The following is a 25,034-nucleotide window of genomic DNA, read 5'->3' on the forward strand; positions in this document are numbered from 1 at the left end:
ATTGTGTTCTGGATGAAATATTATAAACTATGATTGTTTGCAGGAACATTTGTTCACACGGCATTTTGAGAATGTCTGAGATTTGGAATAGCAGTGTTTAAATGAACTGGGAAGAACAGTGCAGGTTCGCTTGGAATCTGATTTTCAGAGAACTTGTGTATGAGAAGAGCTCTTGAGAGCAGGGGACCTGAGTGGGTTTGGGCCTAGAAATAGGTCATTGACACAAGCAGTCTGCTGCCTTCCACTCTCGTGTGAAGTGTGACAGTGCTGAAGAGAGGTGGGAGCAGGCCAGACACACTGCTGCATGACGACATGGGAAATTGTTCTCTGTTAGATTAATGACTTAGTACAGGGTGGGATTAAAAATTATTTGACCACGTGGTCTCACCTGCTTTCAAACATCTGTACATAAAACATTCTTTTTTCAAATTAAATCTGTTTTCAAAACAGTACTTTCTTGTATGATTTTGTGCTTAAATTTTTCATTTGAGAAAAATGTCTTGAACATAAATATTACGGTGATATAATTTTTATCTAAGAAGAAGTACCACTTTTAACTAGGAGATAAATAGGGCCAATATAGGATATAGACTAAATTATTCTAGTCAGTTTTATGATGACATGATTTAGATTATCTGTGTCCTTTTTGAAAGAAAAGTATAATTCAACTTAAAATTAACAAAAATGTTGATTATAGTTTTTCTCTGTTCCTTGTGAATTTACTTGATGCTTCTTAAAATTCTATTTCTTGCTTTTTCTTACTGCTTTGAAATATTTTGCTTTTATCTGAGCCATTAAACATTTTGTTTCATTCATATTCCTTACACAGTAGTGTGTGCATGGTGACTCATTCATTCACAGACATGAGGAGGGCAATGTGACTACAAACTTGGTCAGGATGGTAGTCCTTGTCAGGTTTTATTTCATTGTGTTTTCATGTAGTTTCCTATATGACCGTATGATAAAATTAATTATTATTTTCTCAAAGTGGCTGTAAGATACTTAATATCTTACCAAGGAAATTGTAGTTGTATTTTTAACAAACTTTTTGCTTTTGTCTTTATATCCTAATAGAACTTTCTATCTTTGATACTCTTCTTTAGAAAAGAAGCTAACGTCTTTGCTAAGTACTTACCGATAGATTTACTGATTTCTGAGCACTAACTCCACCCCAGTTATGTTAAGTGGTGCTTTTCTGACTTTGTTTTCTATTCAAGGAGGTGTGCTAGCTAGGTGTGATGGTGTGTGCTATAGTTTCAGTTTCCTACGGAGGCAGAAATAGAACTATAACTTTGAGGCCCGCCTGGTCTAGATGTATAGCAAGACTCAGTCTCAAAGCCCAGCCCCAAAGGAGTCGGCATCCTAAATTGGCAAATGGAGGCATAGGGGCAGATGTTGAATTGACAACTGGAGGCCTAGAGCTCAGTATTGTCTTTGCTATGTATTACCTGAACTGACTGGTTGGAACACATTTTCTCTTGTTCTTAAAATGCTTGTCATCTTCTATTACAGCTTTAGAAAAAAAAGATGATACGGATACATATGGTAATAGTAAAAAGATATTCATCCTTATCTCATTGGGAAACTCATACCATAGTTTGAGAAGAGAGCAAAGGGCTGGCAAGATGGCTCAGCGGGCAAAGGTGCTTGCTCCCAAGCCTGACTACCTGGGTTTAATCCCTGGAACCTGCGTGGATGGGCGGTCCTGACCTCCAGCACGCATGTCATGGCACTTGCACACCCACAAGCCCCTCCCGCACAGTAAATAAAGAACGGGTGTTGGAAGGGAGAGTTGGGGTAGTCTATGACACCCATTTCCTCCCCCTTCTCTGCTGTGTCTTCTGTTTGCTGACTTCCTTGTAGGCAAACTACTGCAAAGGAACGGGTTACAGGAAGCTGGTGTTGATCTAGACCGTGAGTGAAAAGGAGGTCTTTTAGTGATCCCTTCAAACCCAGACCCCTGGGCCAATTCTCTAGGTAGGTCAGTGCCCATACATGGACCCAGTCAGTGAGGGATTTACTGATGTGTCAGATAGGGGTTGACTTGATGTCTAATAACCTATTCGACTCTGGCATACCTGTAGAAACAGAAAAGACAACTAGGATCCACACACCTTACCACTAGGGAAGTCACTTGTCCTGTTGATTTTCCCAGATGTACCTTTTATTATTATTGCATTTCTTTTTAAAAAATAATTTTATTATTATTGAAAATAGATTTTCTTCATACAGTATTCTGATCATGGTTTCTTTTTTACAAAACCAAGACTGTAAATCTTATCTGTCCTCCTTAATTTAGCCTTCAGATACTGTCTGACTCATTTGAGTCATCTGTCTATATAAGCCTCCCAATTATTACCAAACAAGCCTACACAAAAGTTCCCTTTTCATTGGCTGTAAACATGGAGACTCATATTATGACCTATGTATATTGGTAGACTGACTGAGAACCACACATAGTAAGCATATTTTTAAAAACAATCTCATTTTTGTTTTATGAGACAGAGTCTCTGTGTAGCTCTGGCTGTCCTGGAACTCACTCTGTAGACCAGGCTGGCCTGGAATGCATAGAGATCCACCTGCCCCTGCCTCCTGGGTGCTGGGATTAAAGTAAAAGAATCTCTTTAAAAATTCTATCTCATTCTTTGTGGGAACTTGGTGATTTATTCTGTAGGAATATGTAAACGTGTTTCAGATCCACTGGTGAGTGACAGTTGAGTCGTCTGACACAGGCCTTGTGCTCAGTATAATTGGACTTGCTTTAGCAACCAGCCTTTGCAAGTGTCCTAGGGAGATACATGATTATTACCAGCCTGTCTGTATTGTGAAGCACTCGAATGTTGACACTTGGCACAATCAAAGTGTGATCCACTGGTGGTCAGTTTAATTGAGAATTAAATACACTGTGTGGAAGAGAACGTTGGTCTAACTACCCTACTGGACAAGGCGGTAATGTGGGTAAAGAAAACTCTCAAGAATGAACTTTGGGGGGAAAAATACGGTAGTACAGAAGTACGTGAAGATAAAAAAACAAATCCTCATTGGTTCCCAGCTCCCCGCACCGATGTCCCACCATAGCACCCCACACACACAACATTGTCTATGCTCTGTATGATATACACATATGCACATACAACCCGAAATGGAGTTTTAAAAGAAAATGAACCAGTTAAAAACTGCATTTGTAGTTTGCTTTTTTAGGGGGGGGGGGGAAGGGGCTAAATAGGTATAACTGTCTGGCTTTAGTTTCAGTGTTGCAAATGTTGTGGGGTGGTCTCTGGTTTGGGGACATCTTACCACTAACCTCAGGAGTGACCTACAGGAGGTGCTCTCCTGTTTTCCCTGTGTGTGTATTGTTCTTAGGACCACCATTAGGTGAGCTTTATTTTTGTATTTTAACTTTACTTTTTTAAGTAATAGATTTCCAGTAGTATAAATGCTAGTATTAATGGTGTATGCATTTTGGATTTTATAATTTCTACACAATCTCCCTCTAAAAATTATATTTTACCCACAGTTATAACCAAAATTTGATGTTTGCATCATGAATTAAATATATCTTTAAAAGTATTGGTGGACTCTGATTATATGTATGTTACAGTATGTCTTTCACACAGAGTCTCCACATTTCACTTTAGCAAAAGTAGTATTCTTGACGCTTAATGTCTCTTAAGTTGGAGGAATTACAAAAAATACCTAGCACATGAGGAATTTTTTGGATATAATGCAGAGATAGGCTAGGTACTTGAGTTCAGTAGCTTTCATCGTGTCCCCTTTCACCCAGATTGGCAGCCATCTCTGACACCCTTAGCCCTCGTTTGTGGGGTCTCCTCTGTTCTTTCTCCTTTAGTTGACCCCCCAGTCTCCCACGTTGGTTAGATGAGCAGATGGCTCTTGTTGCCCACAAGTGGCTCTCTCCTGCCTCCCCCTGTAGCCAGTTCAGTACTTAATAAGAGTTCCATCTTCAAAGTCTAACTGATCTGAGTTAGAATGTAGCCTCTGGTCTCTGTGTCTTCAAGCTTAGTTACTGGGGCAAGTCATCTTCTTAGGCCTCAGTTTCCTATTTCACAAGATGAGGGAAAGGTAAGAGAGCGCACAGTACTAGATTCTGTTATCTCCTTCACTGTAGTGTGCCCTTGACCTGCATCTGTAGACTTGTAGGGTCAGTAGTAAATAATGGAGGAAAATATTTGTAGATTTTGCTTTTGTTTGTCCATTGTTTTTTGCTGTTTGATTGTTTTTAAACAATCTTGCCTCCTAGATTTCTGGGACTATAGGCATATGCCACAATACCCAGCTCACAAACCAGCATTTTAAGGCATCATTTGAAATAAACAGAGCAGACTATTGCTAGAGCTTGCAAGATAGTAGAGCTCTTTCTAATATGGCTGAAGAGTTTGATTTGCAAAAACAAACCCTTCTGAGAACTTTGCATAGATATTTGTGTGCCAAGTGATTGTTAGTACATTTTATCAGATAAATAATGGACAGTGACTTAGTGGCTACTGTGCAGTGTTTTTATGCTGCCTGTTTAATGGGTGTTGGAAAATGGTTACATGCTTTATTGCTTTTTTTACTCATAAAAGATACATGAATATACCCCTGAAGACTGAAGAAAATTAAATGATAATAAAAGATGAGTAATGGTCAGAGGGGGAAACGATCGAGGAGAGACCGGAAACTGAGGAGTTGTATTTGAGCACCCTGAGATACTTCCATTGGCAAGTGTTGCTCATTTACTTCCTTGGCATTTAGCTAAAGAAGCTGATTGGCTGGAGCAGAAGCTCCTCTGCTGTCACCCCAAAGCTTCTGGAGAAGCCACTGAGTTCTCCCCTGGTAGCAGGACTGTAGGAGATGAATGGAGAGGAGCTGAGGATGGGTCTTGTTGTTTGAACTACAACAAAATTGTTAACTGAAATACAAGCATTAGCCTACACCATCTTACAATGAAAATTAAGAATGAAGTGTAAGTCTTTTCTAAAGAACATTTCTGTTCATTATCATTTTACTTATTATCATTTTTTGAAGACTTCTGCTTTTCTCTCTGCTCCAAAGACTTATTTTGAGTCTTGAGTTACCAGACTTTGCTGTTTTGCCCCTTTCTCCTCAGAGCCAATGGTTGATGACATGATGTTGCCTTCAGTTTGAAAGATGGGTGTGCCCATTGACTTAATGTTTTCTAGCTTAAACAGGAGGCACTAAAACTGTGATAGTGTTCTTCCATAGGTCCCCCCCTAAAGAGACTATATTAACTCTGCAGTATAAACATCTGTTGCCTGCATTCTGCCTAAATAGAGAAAATTTGATAATTTCAACGAAAAGGAATATTAATTCTAAGTGTCAATGGCTAAAAGCATTTGTGTGGGGGGGGGGGGCAGTGAGATGACTTAGTGGGTAAGGCTCTTGCCACCAAGTCTGATGACATGAGTTTGATCCCCAGGACCGACGTGATGGAGAGAACTGGCTTGCACGTGCTCATACACACTAAATAAATACAGAAAAATAAATTCTTGAAATGATAGTTTTATGGAAGCAGGTCACAGTAGAGTAGAAGAGAAAGAATTTACTCATTTGTTTATTTTTATTTATTTGGTTTTTTTTTTTTTAAGGCAGGATTTCTCTATGTAGCCCTGGCTGTCTTAGAACTTATTCTGTAGACCAAGCTGGCCTCCAGCTCAGATCCTCCTGTCTCTGCCTCCCAGATGCTGAGATTAAAGGCGTGCACCATCACCATCCAGCTAGAAGAGAAAGAATTACCTTCTCATCCTACAGTAGAACTTAAAACCCCGTGGGCCAAACACAGCAGAAGCCCACTGTGGTTATGTCTTCATGGGCCAGTTTAAAATGTGCAAGATGATTTGTGTTACCTAATACTGAGAAGCGACAGCATCCACAGTGTGAGATAGCTGTCTCAATAACTATCTTAACGTGTGCTTCAGTCAGAACAGGGGAGGGGTGCTGTGTGGTACCTCGGGACCCTTAGTGCTTCTCTTTATTGATTATTAAGGTCCACATCCTGCCAAGATACTTAACATTCTCTCCAACTACAGAATCCTTGTTCTTCCTCATTTCTTAGTTCAAAGAGAAAACTTGGATTCAGTAGGTCTGAAGTGGTGCCAAGATACCCACTATGCCCTAGGAATTCTGATAGGTTTTAATTCAGGGAAGTGTTGTGATAGGGTTTTGATGTTGGGATGAAACAGAACTAAGCTAAGTAGACAGTGGTTCTTCATGTCCGTGATTACTCCTTTGCTTCTTCCTCTGGTCTCACATGACCAAGGTGGGAGGTAATTCAGAATCACATATCTGTCTGAGAAAAATAGACAATTAGCTGTTTCGCTGGCCCCACACCCCCTAAAAATAGTTTCCCTTTTCCCCAAAGGCTTGCAATTGAATTGAACTCTAGTAATAAAATACCTCCAAAGATTGATTATACATTGCAAATATTATAACATTTATAAGAGTAAGTTAATGATAGCTTTTAAAACATTTAATTTATAGACATAATGATTCTGGGTCCTGCCCACCTCAGAATATTTAGTAGTAAATATATATGAATTATGTTTCTCTTTGCGTTTTCTTTAAAGCTAAATGCTTAGAGTGTTGTCTTTGATTATAGATGACCATTAATAAGTAGAAGTAAATTCTGCAGCTCTTACATTTTTATAGCATGTCAAGTCAAGCACAGTCATGTATAATCAAGACATACTGGATTTTAAATAGTTAAAGCCCAGTTTTAAAGTTTATTTTTAAATATTTGTTATTGAACCAGCTAACTAGTGAACAGTGCTGAAGACTGAACCTACAGTAGTTTTTTTTTTTTTTTTTTTTTTTTTTTTTGAGATAAGGTTTTCTCTGTGTAGCCCTGGCTGTCCTGGAACTCGCTTTATAGACCAGGCTGGTCTAGAACACAGAGATCTGTCTGCCTCTGCATCCTGAGTGCTAGGACTAAAGGCATGCGCCACCACCTCCTGCTGAACCTATGGTCTTACATGTGGTGGGCAGACAGTTTACTATAGAATTATATTCCCATCTTTAGTAATTATCTTTAGAGATAATTACTGTTGTTGTAGTTATTTAATCTTTTGACCTATAATGTATGTGATATATACCTTGATATGTAAAGAATATCAAGTAAAATCTCATACCCACTAGTTATCTTTGCTTTCGTTCTTATAACTCAGTAGCCAACATTTTCTACAGTGAATCAGCAGACGTGTAATGTTTTTATTCCTATCTATAGAGTTTTGCCGTTAAGATAGAAGCCCAAGAAAAAGCATAAGTACTTTCACCAAGGGTACATACTCTTTCTAAACCGTTCCTTGAACTGAATTCACTGGAATTCTAATGTGGGCTTAGAACATGCTTATCCTTTGAATTCATGTGTAGACTTTGTAGATTTTATCCATAGGTCATTTTCTTCTCCAGTGCCTTCCTCCTTCCCATAATATTCGTAAGAAATAGTGTAATTCTGATACTAGCACACCAAAACACTCAAAAAGGATCAAAGCCAAACAAGGTTCTGTAAAAATTGGGGGGGGGGGAGGTAACACAATATATTCATATATTTATTAGTATTGATTATTTCTCCATTTGGGCAAGAATGTGTGTGTGTGTGTGTGTGTGTGTGTGTGTGTGTGTGTGTGTGTGTGTAAACATAAATGATTCCATGTATTTTAAAACTTACTTTTCTAAGCAGAGGTGGGGGATGAATCATCTATTATTTAATTCAGAGAGATTCCTGGGTTCTAATATCATTTGTTGCTCCTTGCAGTGTAGTCTGCAGTGTTTAGAAGGTTTCTCAGTGTTGATCACTTTGCCAGTTCAGGCCATGGAAGATGACTTGTTCCCTGTCATTCAAGTTCATGTCTACTTAAAATACTTGGATTTCTGTGGCAAACTGAACCCTACGTTTCTCCTATAGAGTTTTGGCCCCTGCAACTGAGAGCCCTTGCTTATGACAGCACATCCTGCCCCTCCCCAAGCAGGCCCAGGTATAACTGAAAATTCCTACTGAGGATGGAGTCCTAGCAGGCACACTACAAGAAAACACACACAAGAAGACCAGCCGCTCTGATAGTCTAAATCGTCAGCACGAACAGTAGAAATGGATGATAAGTAGCCAGTTTGATCTGTACCTGAAATTTCCTGGGGGAGATTCAATAGTAATATATTGGGGAGAACTTAAATTTGAGGCCTTGTAGTTTAGTTGTTTGGAAGGTATCTTCTGATACATTTCCATAAAGAACCCACAGCTGTCTTTCCACAGAGAGTACATGGGAGAAGGTCCCAGGAATCAAATGGACAGATATGTGAATTAGGAACTCTGAATCTCTCTGAGATACATTTGTAGACCTAGTAGTTGTGATAGCATTATGTATCCTTACAGCTTCCTGTGAAATGAGAGTTGTGAGAACAAGCATGCCAATAATTGTCCATGTGAGGAAAATGGGAAATCATGTATGTAAGGCCACTTTACAGTGGTTTTTTAGCCTTTCAAAAGAATCTTTAGGGAGAAAATACTTGCTTTTTCCCCTTCTTCTTTTTGTTACTTTCCTCTAAGTGATTGGTTCCCAGATTGTTGTGACAATAGGGACAGATAAAATCCTCACTCGTACACAGCTTGGACATCAGCCTGATTGCCCAGTCCCTGATTAGAGCAGCTTTCCCTCTTTCTGGGGAAGTCTTTCCAGCTCTTCTAAGAGGACCCTCATTCCCACTGCCCTCAGTGCTTGTCCTCCAGCATTTAAATGTGAGCCTTCACCGGGGCTCTCTCCTGGGGGCCTTTTTAAACCTGCACTGCCTCCCATGGCGTGGCCTCCTTCCTCTTTATATCCTTTGCCCTCCTTTGTCCTGTCCCCAAGGTATTCCAGATTCACTATATTTAAAACTGAACTCCCAAATTTTGAGCCTTCTCTATGTCAGTGAATTGTCCCATATTCTGTATAGTAGTTTAATCTAGAAACCAATACCGGCCCACATCCCATGATTCCTTACATGTTTACATCTTCACCAAGTCTGCTTGCATCCATGTTTTCTTTTCCAGATGGTTTGTGTAAAGAGATAATAATGCATAACTTCTTTTAAAAAGCCTCATCATCAACATGAAATTAGTGTGTTCATTATTTTCATTCAACAATATTTTTAGATTAGTTGTACTCCATTGTAATACATGGAGACTGTCCCCATTCATTTTTATGGCTGCATAATTAATATTTCATGGTAAGAATGTTGCAGTTGATGCATATCAGGATGAAGAGTATGCCATTCTTCTACTTCAGGTAATGTCTTCATGAGTTCCTGTTCATTGTCCCAAGGGAAGAGACACTGAGCTTTTCAGCTGCAAAGCCTGAGAACCTTTCTTCTCCAGGAGTGTCTTGTGCTGCTCTGCCCTGGCCCTCTGCTCTCGGGCTGAGTGGACTTCCATTTCTATGAACCGTGCTTCTTTCTGCCTAAGGCCTCTGCCCACGTTCTTTTTTTAGCCCACATGTGACCCATCCCTCTTTTCCCTGCCTTTAGCGGACTTCTAATTAGCTTCTAATCTGCTTAAGGCAGATCTCAGCTCATTGCCATTTCCTGAATGTATTTTATCCTAGCAATCCCTGGCTAACTCAGAGTTCTGGTAAGTCTCCCAATCTCTGACTTTAAGGAACTGTCACCATTCAGCACTGCACATACACACGTGCACATACATGTACATATCACACATTTGCATTATTATTATTGCTCTGCTTTTTCTCTTACTCAGAACCATGCTTTCCAAATAGTATGTTGCAATTCCACTATGGTATAGTATTAGTGTAAAGAATTACAACAAGCCATTTTAAAAATGAAATAGAATAGTAAATACCAGGGCATTTCATTTATGCCAGGGGTGTTTTTTTCCAGGCAGACTTTCCAATTTAATATATAGCTGTGGTCATATAAGTACATAAACACACAAGCATACTGGGCACAGTATAAGTGGTATTATGTAGGTACTAGATAAAAATAGGTTTTAAATTAGTTAAGAACAGGAATTTTGTGTTTTGAGTTCCATTATATCTCCATGTCTTGCCAAGAAGCAGGCTGGCAGAGTTGCCACTGTGGATATACTGACTGAAAGAATAAACGGCACTTTTTAGGATTTATCTTATTGTGGCCCTCTACTAGGGTCAAGCGGACCCAGTTTCTAGGGAGACATTAGTGATGATCTCCTTGACCAGCTGATTTTGCATTCGATTATTAAATGACAAGTGACAGAATCATCTAAAGGCTCATAATGATACGAGACATCAGAAGTGGAATGTTCTCACATTTAAAACCTATTTCGTATAGATCTTAGACCTCAAAATGCCATTATTTTATTTTCTTAACAAATAATGAAGCTTAATTTTTTTCCTCAAGTATCTGGATCACTTAAATTTCTAAGGTCGCCTTCGTTCACTCGGTTTATTACATAGCTGTTGTCTTTTCTGTGTACTTCAGCAATAAAATATTTATGCAGTTGGCAAGGTAACACTACAACCTGAGTTAGTACAACAGCTGCACTGCCTGCTCCCATGTGTCTTGATTTCCCTTTTTAATCTCTCCTTTTCTGCACTAAAGGCTCACGTCAGCATGCCGTTTTTACAGTAGCAGATAATGGTGAAGCTTCTTGAGTTAACATACTGGGCTGAAGTGACTTGCTCTGTATTTTCTGGGTGTCTTTGAGAAATATTTTTCTAGTATGTTCTACATAGATTTTCCTACATCATGCATTTACAGTAAGATACCTTTAATTCTTTTTTGTTTGGTTTTTGTTTTTTGAGACAGGTTTTTTTTTTTTCCTGTATAGCCCTGGCTGTCCAGGAACTAGATCTGTAGATCAGGCTGGACTTGAACTCAGACATCCACCTGCCTCTGCCTCCCATGTGCTGGGATTAAAGGCATGTACCACTTCCACCCTGTGACTCTTTAATTCTTTAGAAAACTTGTAAAGTTCTCTTAGAAACAAGAGCCTCTACGTTTATAAAATGGAAATATTTGAGTTTTACAGTAATCTGCATTTGACTAAGTACAGACAAGGAAAGTCTTGGAAATCAGAGGTGACTTGCATTTCTTTTAGTCATAAATTGGCATGCATAATCGAAACTGAGCCGAACTTTAAGTGTCTAGGCACCGGAATCTGAATTCTTTTCGAATTTGCTGTTAGCACCTCTGAGCCCAATTAATGCAGCCCATGTCCCTTTGCTTTGCAGGTGCTCCTGATCCCACGGCAGGTGCTAGCATCGACGACGAGAACTGTTGGCACTTGGATGAGGAGCAGGTGCAGGAGCAGGTTAAACTGTTCCTTTCCCAGGGCGGCTACCACGGCTCAGGGAAGCAACTCAACTTACTCTTTGCAAAGGTACGGTTGCCTGTTTCAGAGAAGGATTCCAAGTATAGGAGTGTATGTAGTAACTGTCTAAGATCCTGTATGGAATAAAATGGAGATTTTAAGCCAATGAGCCAGTGAGAAACCTGTATATAATACAAGCTTTAACTTGTGTAAGTAACCTTCTGTACCAAGTTGGGGGCATTTTTGTCTCTCTTAGTTACTATAAAATGATGATAATTTGTTTTGGTTTTTAAAAACTTTCCCTGGGGTGGTGGTGGCACTTGTCTTTAATCCTGGCACTTGGGAGGAAGAGGCAGGCAGATCTCTGAGTTTGAGGTCACCCTGGACTACAGAGCAAGTTCCAGGACGGCCATGGCTGTTACAGAGAAAAATCTTGTCTCCAAAACAAACAAACCCAAAACCTTCAATAGTAAAAACAGAGTAAATTCTTTAGTGTTAACTTGACATCCTTCCAAGTGTTTCTTTTTTCTAGGTAATTTTCCCAGGTGGAGCATAATTTTAAACTTAACATTTCTTTAACACATATACCTTAAAAATTCCAATGATACTTAACATTAGTTTCAAAAGTGTGAGTTAGTTTCATAGACTTCAAAGTTCTACTCTGTCTAAGTGTATGGACTAAAAACTTTGGGAAATTGTCAGTTTTCTTATCTGTACAACTAAAAGTGACTTCTCTTCCCATTGTTTTGATAATAGTACTAAATAATGGTGTCGTGTTTATTCAGCTACTAAAAATTGATGACCTAAGAAATACCTTGTATCCTTAACACAAGTTTTTGTGATCAGAAGCTTTGCAAAGCATTTGGTGTACCGTAAAATAATTTCTAAATACTGGATAAAGTGCTTTTTTGAAACTAATACTAGGGTAGTGAGATGAATTGGTGGGTAAAATGCTCCCTGTACAAACAAGCATGTGAGCCTGAGTTAAGAGTCCCCAGAGCCCACAGAAAGCTGGGTGAGGAGATGGCATGCCTGTTTCCTGAGCCTTAGGGGGGGTGGAGTCAAGTCAACCCAGCCAGTTGGGGAGCTCCGGGTTTGGTTGTGGACTTTGTCTTGGGGGAGGGGGAGAGAAGGAAGGAGGGAAAGAGAGATCTGCAAAGTCATAGAGGAGAACGCACTATTATCAGCCTCTTGCGGTTGATATATTGTGCACCCCAATAAACTTATCAGGGGGTCAGAGAACAGAACAGCAACTATATTAAACATAGGGTTAGGCAGTGGTAGCACATGCCTTTAATCCTAGCATTCCAGAGGCAGACATCCATTGGATCTCTGTGAGTTCAAGGCCACACTGGAAACAGCTAGGCAAGGTGGCACACACCTTTAATCCCAGTACTTGAGATCTCAATTCTTGCTTGGGAAAGACACACGCCTTTAATCCAAGGAAGTGATGGCAGGAAGCAGAATATAAGGCATGAGGTCCAGGAACTAGAGGCTTTTAAGCTTTTAGGCTTTTAGCAGCAGTTCAGCTGAGATCAGTTTGGATGGGGACTCAGAGGCTTCCAGTTTGAGGAAACAGGATCAGCTGAGAAGTTGGTGAGGTGAGGTAGCTTTGGCTTGTTCTGCTTCTCTGATCTTTCAGAATTCACCCCAACATCTGGCTTTGGGTCTTTCGTTTATTAATAAGAGTGTTTAGCAATTTGTGTTACAGCCTCTGGCCTCTACTCTTATGAACAAACATGTGCTTGATAACCTACACATGAACGCATAGGCCCTGCCTTTCACCCTCAGACCGTAATGTCAAACCATTATACTTCCTTTGAAGATATAGTCATTATTGTAGGTAATGTGTTAAAAATATTTTTAAAGGAACAATTGGCTTTATGAATTGATGCTTTTGTTAAACAGCTGCTCTAGTATTCATAAAAATTAAAAAGTGATGAGTTTATATTTTGTCTTCATTTATTTTTAATTCAGAAAGTTTCACATGAATTCTGTTATTGAATATGGCCAGAGACTAATGTATTCTGTTAAAAAGATTTATGGGCATAATGTAGATTATCAGATTTACAAAAGTTTGTTTATAATGTTATGCATTTAAATCTATAGAGACTTCACACATGATTTAATTATTTCTTGGTACACAGATACTTCAGATTTGTCATTCTTTAGAGTTAATATTCTGAAAATGTATTAACTCTGGACAATAGATGTACTTAAGTTTGATTACTATATAGTTTGGGTTAATATGCTTAATAGTTAAGCATTTATTTCATTATTGTTTCTGAGTACTAGCTTAGAAATGAATCAGTAAAATAAACCAATCAAATCTACTAGATTTTCAGACACAGGAAGCATTTCACATGTTCCATGTCCATAGAGCACATTGTGACCAAGTGGAAACGATGTAAAATGTGTATTTTAAGCCAGTCTGAAATTGTTACTTGTGTCCCTGTGTGTTATATATGTATTCCATATGCATATGAAGTAATAGCAGCATCTAATTTTTGGAAATGTATAAATGTATAGCACTTTTAGCCTTAAGGCAAATGTGGGTTCTGATTCCAGCTGTTATTTTTTTTCACTGGGCAGTTGCTTAATTTCTCAAGGCTTGTTTTTAGAATTCCTGAAATGAGGCTTATAATCTGTCTAGTCTACGTGTTGTTTGGAAATGCATTGGTGGGCATAGATGTATGTCAGACTCTTGACCACAGTGTCCAGCAAATGACAGCTCCCTTCCTTTCTGACATCACCTGTTCCTGACTTTCTGGTGCTTTCATATTTGGGTTCAGGGGGAAAGTGCCTGTAGGTTCTTTATACAAGGCTCAAATGCTTAAGGGCCTGGGGGACTTCAGTGCTCATCTTGGCCCAAGCCTGAGGTGGAGGATGTGTGCTCTTGGAATGCTGCATTGCAGATGAGCCTTTTTTTTTCTTTCTTTTTTTTCTTTTTTTTTTTTTCATGACTTGCCTTTCATGTCAAATCCTGAAAAAAGAATCTCCCTCCTCACCTCCAGGACACTGTCGGAATAATCTATCACGGGACAACTGTTGTTAAGTTAGAGTTCTCATTTGTGAACTATGTAATAAGCATCATACACTTTGAGGGTGTATGTGTTCATTTATGGTTTCCTGTAGAGAGATTAACCCTGGTGTTTTTCTTTTCTAATTTGGGAAGTGCAGCACAGAGAAATGAACAGTTCATGATTCCAGCTTGAAAGTCCAAGTTCAGTTATTAAGTCAGAATTGGTTTTTGTTGTTTGTTTTGGTGCTTTGTGGAGCGTTCATACAGAGTGAACATTCTTAAACCTCCAAGCTCTGTCCAATTCTTCTTATCACTGCAAAGCCTACTTGTGAAAGTGCACAGCCCTTTGTGTCTACAGGTTCTGCACTGACAGAGAAACCATCCATGGACTGAAAATGTAGTTCAGTCTATGAAGATGTTTCCATTTGTATTGAACACGGACAGGCTTTCCCTTCTTATCACCCTTAGGTGATAACATGCCAACAAGTATTAACACACTGTTTTGTGTATTAACAACATTGTTTGGTGTTCTGTTGTATCATAAGTTAATGTAGAGGTGCTTTGAAGTGTTCGTGTAGGGTACATAGAACTATTATAAGTTTGGGCAACTGGGGTTCTGGAAGTCATGGATCCTTGGAGATGACTGTATGCTACTGCTCTTATGTTAAATAATTCAGCAAGAAAGAACATGCCCAAATTACTAATATATATTTTTTAAAAAAAAGTAAAGTTCTTGCACAATTTTGTGAATACAGATAGGAAATGTTGAATTACAGTTATAACTGATGACTTGTAAACTATTACACAACAGATCGATTTATAAGATTCCTAAACCATTTTTCAGTGGATTTTCTTGGATTCTGCTACTCTGGTGGTGAACACAGTCAACATGCCAAACTGTGTGTGTGTGTGTGTGTGTGTGTGTGTGTGTGTGTGTGTGTGTGTGTAGCTTCCATATCCAGGAGAGGAGTGCCATCACTCACATCCCTGTGACGGAGCAACACTTGGCTAACTCAGTTCTCAGATGCCTCTTTCTGTGCACTTCTGGGGTTTGTTGAAGCATGAATTAGCTAGTCATTTATTTTGTTGATTATAGTCTGACCACAAAGTAGATCTGGTTTAGATAACAGGCATTCTTTGAGGGAAATATTCCAAACTTACTTCAGGTGTGCTGTCACATGCCTGTAATCTCAGCAGTCAAGAGGCTGAGGCAGGAGGATCATGAGTTAGAGGTCAGATTGAACTATAGAAAGACCCTATCTTATAAGACCACACACACACACACACACAGAGTGCATTTTTACTCTACATGTGAAACATGGCATAATTGTCTTAATGAAATGCATAAAACTCACCAAAACATTTGATATTGAAAAGTTGAGAAAACTTTATTATTGTATGTGGCTTCTAAAGCAAAGCTTATGATAAATGATGGTGCTTTTTTCTCATTACATTGCAGTGTATGGTGCAGAATAGTTTTTCGTACTTTTGTATGCTTTAGAGGACTGGTGTGAAGGCTTCTCTCTCATACACACATACAAACACACCCCAGAAATAAAAGTGAGTTGTTTGTCTCTTGTGTTGCTGTTACTTATTTACTTATAAATTTTAACATTTTCACTTTGTTTGCCCCACTAGGTGCGGGAGATGTTGAAGATGAGAGACTCCAATGGGGCCCGTATGTTGACCTTGATCACCGAGCAGTTCATGGCTGACCCTCGCCTGTCACTTTGGCGGCAGCAAGGCACGGCGATGACTGACAAATACAGGCAGCTCTGGGATGAGCTTGGTAAATGAATTTCCCGTCACACTACACTGAGCTAGCCGTGTGGAGATAGACAACAGTGGGCTCTTTAAGAACGTGGTCCTGGTGATGCAGGAGAGAGCTGCTGCATGCAAGCCTGTGTCAGTGTGCTTTGGGCAGATGAGTGGGAAGAGCAGCCGTGGCAGAACCTGGGGAGTGTCTGCTCCTGGGTGAAGCCAGTGCAGGAATCTCCCTTTAAGTGCTTGGTGAAAGATTCTGTGTTTTCAGAACAAATCGTTTATGTTATAGGACCAGTTCCTATTTCACCTCAGTTTTTGAGTCTGCCTTGCTTTTTTTCTGTAGCTAGAGTTTTCCGGCCTGGCCCACGGTCAGGACAAATCTCTCACCCGCCAGTCCCACAGCCGCTCAGACCCAATCAAGTAAACACCCAGAGACTTATATTGCTTACAAACTGTATGGCCATGGCAGGCTTCTTGCTAACTGTTCTTACATCTTAAATTAATTCATTTTTATAAATCTATACCTTGCCACGTGGCTCATGGCTTACCTGCATCTTCACATGCTGCTTGTCACGGCTGCATCTGGCAGTCTCTTTCTGCCTCCCTGTTCTCTCAATTCTCCTCTCTGTTAGTCCCGCCTATACTTCCTGCCTGGCCACTGGCCAATCAGTGTTTTGTTTATTGACCAATCAGAGCCATTTGACATATAGACCATCCCACAGCATTTTTCCCTCATTAGAATTCTCAAAAGTGATTTGAATACTCTGCATTTTCATCCGATACAGACCTTGTTCTTTGGAATTGTTCTTGAGAATCGAAAAGATACGGCAAACTCTAAAATTTATTGCCCAAAATTTCTGGTGATTAAAGTTGTAAATATAACAGGTACCTGAAAAAAAAAAAAAGAGATTTTCTTGTCATGATCAGCATGAAAATACTGGGAATGAGTCTCCTTACCCAATGCTCAGTTCTAAGAAATAAAACTTGATAATATATTTGTTACCTGTCTTTCTGTTAAGAAATCTATAGGGTGACAAACACGTATCACTGTCTGTTAGTTTAAAAAGAAGAAAATGCTTGCTGCATATGTACTGCCGTGAGATTCCTGATGAGTGATGATGCACCACCACATGGTGTGTTGTGATCCCAGGCCTAGACTAGCTCAAGAGGAACATTGTCTCGGAAGTTCCTCCATGACCATAATGGAAGGCACTTTTGAGATGAACTATTTGGAGATAAGGAAACTGAGTTCCAGGGAGCAGATTTCTATAAGTTGGTGAGATGGACAATTAGGATTATACAATAAGCTACTAAAAATTGATGTCAGTATTCTTGCTTGCTTGTTCAGGGACTTGATTGTAGGTAGAAACTCTGGTTGGTTTGTTTCTATAGTAGTACATCTGCTACATGCCAACTATTAGGGTGTTTCTATTAATATTTTTCTCTAGTATTTTTTAAAAATAGTATCTTGTATCTGGTACTTTTCTTGGGTCTCTCGAAATATTGTATAGCTTTTTCCCAGGCAAATTTAAATCAATCTTTAAAAACAGTAAATAGCTTCCATGTGTTAGTCTGAGGGCATGGTGTGGTACTGAAGAACACAGGGTAATACATGATTTACATAAATATTACGGAAAACTGAGTGATTTAGTTTTCCAAATAGCCTTTTAAGCTTGTGACGTCGTGAATTCACTAGTCTGTTTATAAAGGTTAAAAAACACTAGCATTAAAAACCAATAATAGGGTGCTGGAGAGATGGCTCAGTGGTTAAGAGCACTGACTGTTTTCTAGAGGACCCAGGTTTAATTCCCAGCACCCACATGGCAGCTAACAACTGTCTGTAACTCTAAGATCTGGCACCCTCACACAAACATACATGTAGGGTGAACACCAATGCACATAAAGTAAAAAAGTTTAAAAAAATAATAATGGAGGGAATCATGCTGGGGGAAAAAATATTGGGTTACAATTAAATGTATAAAATATTAAGTTGTGGTGCTTAGAAATGTGAAAGTACTATTTTTACTCGTTAGAAAATGCCACTTGGATAATTTGGTGACCAAAAAAGAAAGAATACAAGGGATAAAATGTGAACAAACTTAACAGTGTTCACATTAATTTGTAGTCAGATCTCACCTTTCCAGGTTGGCTTTGAAAACTGTGTGTCAAGACCTTCAGTCAGAGCCAGGAGGTCTCATTGGTGGAAGATCTTGGCAGCTGATTCTAGTTATATTCTCAAACAGGATTACTTTATTAAGAGTCAGGTTTTATTCAAGTTGTTTGATTTCAGACAGGGATCAAGAACACACACACACACTCTCACACATCTACAGGTACACACACTGTCCCACCTCCTCCCCCCAGCACCGCCCCCCGCTTTCTTTCTTCCGCTGCCCCACCTTGAAATCATTACTAGACTAGTGAACAAGCCTGTGCACTCTGGTGCCAAGTGGAGCTCACTTGCCGTTGAATGGGAATCTAAGATTTGTGAGGAATCCCCTATAGAAGTCATAGTAGATACCACATCTTGATATTTGTTCACCAAAAAATTAACTTAAAGTTCCTTCTATTCTACAAAAGGAAAGGCTTTTGCTTCTTAATAAAATGGGGGAATTTGACTTTGTGCCCCTACACAGGGCTCACATTGCTTCAAGGCTGTGCTCTGGAATTAAATGCTGAGCACTGCCAGATGCCAGACATTGAGAAGAGGCTGAGTTTTGTGGGCAAATGGGATCTGCAAGTTAATTGGTGTTTTCTGCAGGCTTCTGGCTGTGAAATGAAATTGGAAGCCCTTTAGCCACATGGATAATACAGGACCTGAATACAAATGTCACATGTCACCATCAGGACCCACTGTGAGACAATAGTGTTCCCACTCCAACATTGCACCATTACAGATCATTTAAATATGGGGATTACATTTACACTAAAAGCCCCATTTGCCTTTTACTGCAATTTAAATGTCCTCTTAGCAAAAGCTAAGTGACAAATTAAATGAAAAAAGTGCCCACATTTTTAAAGCTGTAATGCAAAACAACCTTTTATTGCTTCTCATGTGCCACGAATGAATCATTATACTTGTCAACCCTAAACCAAGCCATAATTGGAGCAGCTACTGTTATCAAAGTGGGGCCGCTCCGTGACAGCTTAATAAAGCCGAAACTGTTAAATTAAATCCCAGATGCTTAACTCCTTAGCACCAGTGGCTTCGATGGGTCCATCCCTGGCAGTGGCCAATACACCAGGAGAGGAAAAGAGATTGCTGGCATGAAAGCTTCCCTGTGATAAGTGTACAAGTATCATAGCCAACTAACTCTGCGTCTTGGCAAAGGACCTGGAGCCATCAGATTGTCAGCCAGAAAATGACAGAATCGTTTTCCTAGGACCAGATAGGGCCCCCCCCCCAAGATTTGTAACTTTCTGGTTATATGTGATTTATGAAATTTCACACTGTTGATGCTTCAGAAATAGTTTAAAATAGCACATTCATTTTCTAAACTCTTCCTTGTTACATAAATCTGTGCAAAGTTGTTTTGGGCAGTCCATTTCTTCCCCCATTCTCCTGCTAACAAAGCGGCTAGTTTTTCCCAGGCCTTCCCAATCTGAGTGCCTGTGATACTCGTGTGGGCTGAGTTAATTTTTGTGATTTACTCCCTGATGTTCATAATGTAGGATGAAATAGATACAGATGCATTCTATTAAGACCTTGCTTATTGCACTTCATTTGCAGATGCATTTATCTTGTGCATGAATCAGTTTTTTTCAGATAATAATTTTACTCTCTGTGTGTGATGTTCATTTTCCCAAACACATGGCAGTGCTCTGAAGATGAGTAATTTTGAATCATAATCAGCTATGGGGAAAAGTGTATGACAGTAAGACAGAAAAGCAAGCCCCATGGCAGTGGTAGAGAAGGCCACATGTTTGATCAGGGCCGTGAGTTTGGTAGTCAGTCAAACACATGCTTCCGCTCTTACCGTCATTATTAGTGACGCACACGTTTTTCTGGGAAGCAGATCCCAGAAAGACTTGTGGACTGAAAGAACAACCCAGGGCTGACTTGTGGCAAGCACACCTACTGTTATCCCTAATGGCTGCCTGTCCACCACAATTACTATGCAAGACTTTAGGGATGAAGGAGTATAGTGTAACCTCTCACAGGCTTTGGTGGGTCTCTTTCCTTAAATGTTTTATAAGACTGTAATTTTACTTTGCATCATAAAGCTGTAGGTTGTGGCTGCCAGTCTATTAACACCTAATTAAAATGGATGTCATTAGAGGAAACAGTTAAATGCAATTTAATTACAGCTTTTGTCACATGGAAAATTCTTAACTTTTCAAGTGTTGTATACCTTTCCCCCCACGTTTCAAACACTTAGTTTTCTCTTGGAGGAAAACCATGAGCTTTGCTGTCTAGTGTGTGAACCCTTCTCACAGGAAGAAGAGGAGCTGTAAGGGCAGAACAAACCCATACTGAGTTTGTTCACGTATTTCTTGAGAACAAGGTGGTGGCTCTTGTAATTCTTTTCACATCTTTTCACCTGGGGACTGACTTTGTGTGAGCAGGAGCTGGCAGAGTTAAGCATTTCTTTCTAATTCTAATTTCATTTGAAGAATAGGCAACAACTATTATGTTCCAGGGTCAGGTGTGAGGCTGAGTGGTAGTACATACACCCAGGGCACTTGGAATCAAGGTAAATTTTCAGTCACCAGTAGAGGACTCACCCCACCAGCTGGAGCCCCATTTATAGAAAAAGACTAAAAATGACCTGCTCCCTGGACCCAGAATACTTTCTCATCTGCATCCCAGATGCAAATAGCAATTCTTTTGCACCTACTCTGTTATTTTTGAAGTCACACATTCAGAATAATCCTCTTAATTTAAGATGACTGTTCACAGCCAGAAATGAAAATCTGAATGTTCTGTTCTGGGGAATGCCATCTTACATCTCTGAACACAACAGGCTTAATAACTGCCACCCTTTGTTTCTATGGCAAATTTATATACTTTGGCTTGACATACATTAACGTCAGTTATGGTTAAAAACAGACCAAGGAGCCACTGTTTCACACGAAACTAGAAAGCCGTACAAAAGGGCTTGTTGTATACAGGGTTACTTTGTTAGACCACGGAGCAAACAGCAATCCCCAGAAAGTCCTTGCAGCAGAAAGATGTCAACACAGACTGGGAAACCTCCATACAGCTGTCAGGGCAGAACTCAGGTCTAATGAAGTGCTCATCGGGGCTTACTTGTCATCTATCAGTCTGTCTTCCCCTGGGCACAAGAAGAATTCAGCTTTGCCGCTGCATGTGCTGCTGGCGCCTCCTTCCCCTTCTTTCCAGAAGTTTCATTTCAAAGCACAAAGCACTATATCCAGAAGAATAGACGAGCTGGATCTAGTTTTTAATGTTAGTAAACTAGTGAACTGCTAGTTAAGAGGGAGTTGAGACTTGCAAACCTCAGGAGACATGTAAATTAAAACAGTTATAATGAACCAGGAAGTCAGGGATGGTAGGTGTCAGTGGGAAGAAGTGCCTGGAGAAGCAGTGCCTGGGAGTGTCCCAGGAGGGAGAAGCATTGTGGAGCAAGACGGGAAGGCTCGGTGAGAAAGGTGTTTCCTGTCAAAATCAGAGGTGTACGCTCTCCAATCCAGCCTTGTTCGTTGGTGCTTAACCTGAGAGAGGAGGAGAGGGGGACAGAGAGAGCAGAGGACATGGACTTGGTTTTTTTGTTTGTTTGTTTGTTTGTTTGTTTGTTTGTTTGTTTGTTTTAATTTCCCATTTTGGTCCAACGACTGTTGTTAGCACAGTTATCCACACTTACTTCTCAAGCACTATACTCAGCAGTTTCTTGTGTGTGTCATGCTGATTAATCCTTAAAATAACGCTGGGATGTAGGTATAATTTTTAGTGCTAATTTTCAACCAAGAAAATGGAATCTCAAGCAGGCTAGACAGCATTATCAGTTTATCCTAAAATACTGTTTGATGTATCTGCCAGGCATCTATACTTTGTATAGGCCAAGTGGAGGTGACCAAGTGGCCATAAGTCTTGGCAAAAGGGCTTTTCCTGTTTACCCACCCTCACTATGGCATCATCCTGGCTGAACTTGCCCCAGGTAGTTTGTTGCCTATCAGCAGCCATGTGTCCAGAGATTCTAGCTTCAGACCTTTTGGGGAAAGCAAACACACTGAATAACCACTTACTGCTGCTTTGGAGAGCAGTAACTATAATTCAGTAAGCTGATCACAAGCACAAGTAGTACAAGCTTACAGTTGGGGCCCAGTCAAGTCTGAATTATGTTCTCCAGTCCCTTTTGGTGATGGTTGATGAAGACCTTTTGCGCAATGTCTTTGTCCTGGCCTGTACCTGGCTCTGATGGCAGTCCTGGAGGTGGTGACACTCCTTGATCTCATGCAGTCTGTAGGTTCTGTGAGCTTTCTTGCTCATGGACCATCCTGCCTTGGGGCAGAGTGGGCTCCTGTCTTGGTCTTCTTTTCTTCCTGTGTTATAATTTGGAGCTTTTTCTGAATGCAAGGCACTGTGTGTATGAGGTTCTAAAATGTATACTTCTCTCCAGCATTGTTCTCAGAACACTTGGTTGCTGCTGGGTCCTCCTACCAGGGTCTGAATTTTGTAGTTCTATGACTTCGTGCCTCTTAAACTGAAGTACTGTGTTCTGTGGCTACAGGCCTTTGAATTCTCTTGCTGAGGAGTTTAGAGGAGGTTGGTTTTCTCTGCTTCACAAAGTAATTTGTAGTTTAAATCAGAAGTTATGAAGGAAAGAATGTATTCTTTACAGGAGCAAACCTATGATAAATATTTCGCATGCAATTATCTGAACTGTCTTTCTTTTGACTATAGTTTCTAGGATTTAATTATCCATTTAATACCCCACATAGGAAAGAGAAAAACTGTAAATATGTATTAATGGGAAGTAATAGGCTCTCAGGATTAAATGAGATCATTATAGGTCGCTTGGTTTCATTACAGAACAAATGGAAGATTCTTAAAGATGCTATAGTCCAAGTCATCTGCATGTACATTTAAATCATTTATAACAAATTTAGATGGTTTAGAATAATTTCACATTTGCGTTTTTATAAACCTGTTCTAAATATAGACTGTAGCAATTTGGCTAGAAGTTAAGATATGGTTTGTTGTAGTAAAATCATGTGTGCATACTGTATAGCAGTATTTACCAAAAATGGACTCTTTATACTTTGTTTAATGTTGTTGATTTATAACAGTTCATTTATAATACACATTCTGCTTATGTTAGTGGCTAATAGGAATCTCAGAATTGGTATAAGATGTTCTTCTTTTCCCCTTGAAATAATTTCTAGGCAAGTCCTGTCCCCACTTTCTAAGAGCTATTACTGTTCTTTTCCCCAGGAAACAATCACCAACGGGGAAACGCAGCCAAAGTGCCTCTGCTGGATTGTGGATCTAGAAGGATTGTCATGGTGTAGGATATAGAGCAGTGGTTCTCAACCTTCACTGCAACCCTTTAGTACAGTTCCTCATGCTGTGGTGACCCCCAACCATAAAATTATTTCATTGCTAATTCATAACTGTAATTTTGCTACTGTTATGAATTGTAATGTAAATATCTGATATGCAGGGTATCTGATCTGTGACCCCTGTGAAGGAGCCAAGACCCACAGTTTGAGAACCCCTGATGTAGAGGGAGTTTAAGTGAAGAAAGAAAGGCTGTGGGGCATTTCTTCCCTTGATGTAGCAGCATACAGAGATCGTTGAGGACTGAGACGCTTCACCTTAAGCCATTTGGAATTCACAAGGGCTTTGCAGAGAATCGGACATGCCAGGAGTAGATTGAAAGAGGGGCATCTGAAGGCAAGCCAGAAGCAGCTACCAAGGCTGCTCTTGGTGTATGCTGGCACTGGGCAAGGCACTTCACAAATGCTATTGTTGCGTTAAGTGGTTAGTCTACAGGCATGGAGAACCCAAAGTGATAAGGCATGTTTGCCCACCTTGGGAGATGTTCAGCCACTGTCCAGCAAAGCCCTAGGGGTAGAAGAGGACTCAGGAGGAGGCAGGTCCCACTCAGGCACAGCACTATGATTTACTGTGTTAAATGCTAGACTTTCTGGGAACAGTTTTGTGGAATAAAGAGTAGAAATGTGTATTTCATAATCACTGTCTTCAATAGTGATTCCTTAAAATAGTCACTTTTCTTGAGATATAAACAAAATGACTTCAATTTACACAGGCAACTTTCTTGTCTTCTTTGGTGGCAGAAAGAATGCTAAATAATTTGCAGCAAGCGAAATTTTTATGAGGCTACTATGGGTTTGTCTGATAATTTTGTAACATTTTAATGACTTACTTTAGAATTTCAAAATTAAAATTAAAAAAAAATGTCACCAGAGTAAGAGACTTACTGGACTGAGTTGACAGCACCACCCGGGGACTGTGTTTTTTATTTTGACCTGGTGATAGAGCAGCCAGGGACAGTGATGGTGTCTGGACTGTGGATAACACACTGGGCCCTCTGGCCTTTTCTCTCACAAAGGTAACGTTTGAAATGGAAAGGGAAATCTGATTTTGATCCATGACAGTCACACTTTGTTGACTCCTTTCATTCTGGAAAATATTAGTAAAGTTTGAATTTTTGCATTAGTGGCACTGGGAAAGAATATAAAAAGCATTCATAAAATGGAAATCAGAACAGGTACCTTGCAATGGCTTAGATTGGGAGTAGCAGCTTGGATAAGCCAAGACAGCATTGGCGGAGGCCCAGGCAGGTCCCAGTTAGAACTGAGAGAAAACCATGTTGGGAAAAATGCCTTGGCAGTACTGCTAAGAGCACAAAAATCCCTCTGTATCACACATCATCAACGTGCTTAGCATATATATATAGTCACTCTGGTGAACAGGTCGGACATACATAGAATGTGTACTTTCCTAGACATGTAGACCAAATC

The 25,034-nt window shown here is 39.9% G+C and overlaps 1 protein-coding gene across 2 annotated transcripts in view; it reads left to right on the top strand.

Moving 5' to 3' along the window:
* Zswim6 (zinc finger SWIM-type containing 6) overlaps window positions 1-25,034 on the top strand; it is a 184,340-nt gene that overhangs the window by 119,021 nt on the left and 40,285 nt on the right. For both annotated transcript variants that reach the window (XM_076551928.1, XM_042261575.2), the window contains exons 3-4: window positions 11,220-11,368; window positions 15,960-16,110. In XM_076551928.1, the coding sequence (XP_076408043.1) occupies window positions 11,220-11,368; window positions 15,960-16,110 (300 nt within the window). The remainder of the gene's footprint in view (window positions 1-11,219; window positions 11,369-15,959; window positions 16,111-25,034) is intronic.

The sequence above is a fragment of the Peromyscus maniculatus genome, chromosome 15, assembly GCF_049852395.1.
Source record: "Peromyscus maniculatus bairdii isolate BWxNUB_F1_BW_parent chromosome 15, HU_Pman_BW_mat_3.1, whole genome shotgun sequence".
NCBI classification, from domain to species: domain Eukaryota; kingdom Metazoa; phylum Chordata; class Mammalia; order Rodentia; family Cricetidae; genus Peromyscus; species Peromyscus maniculatus.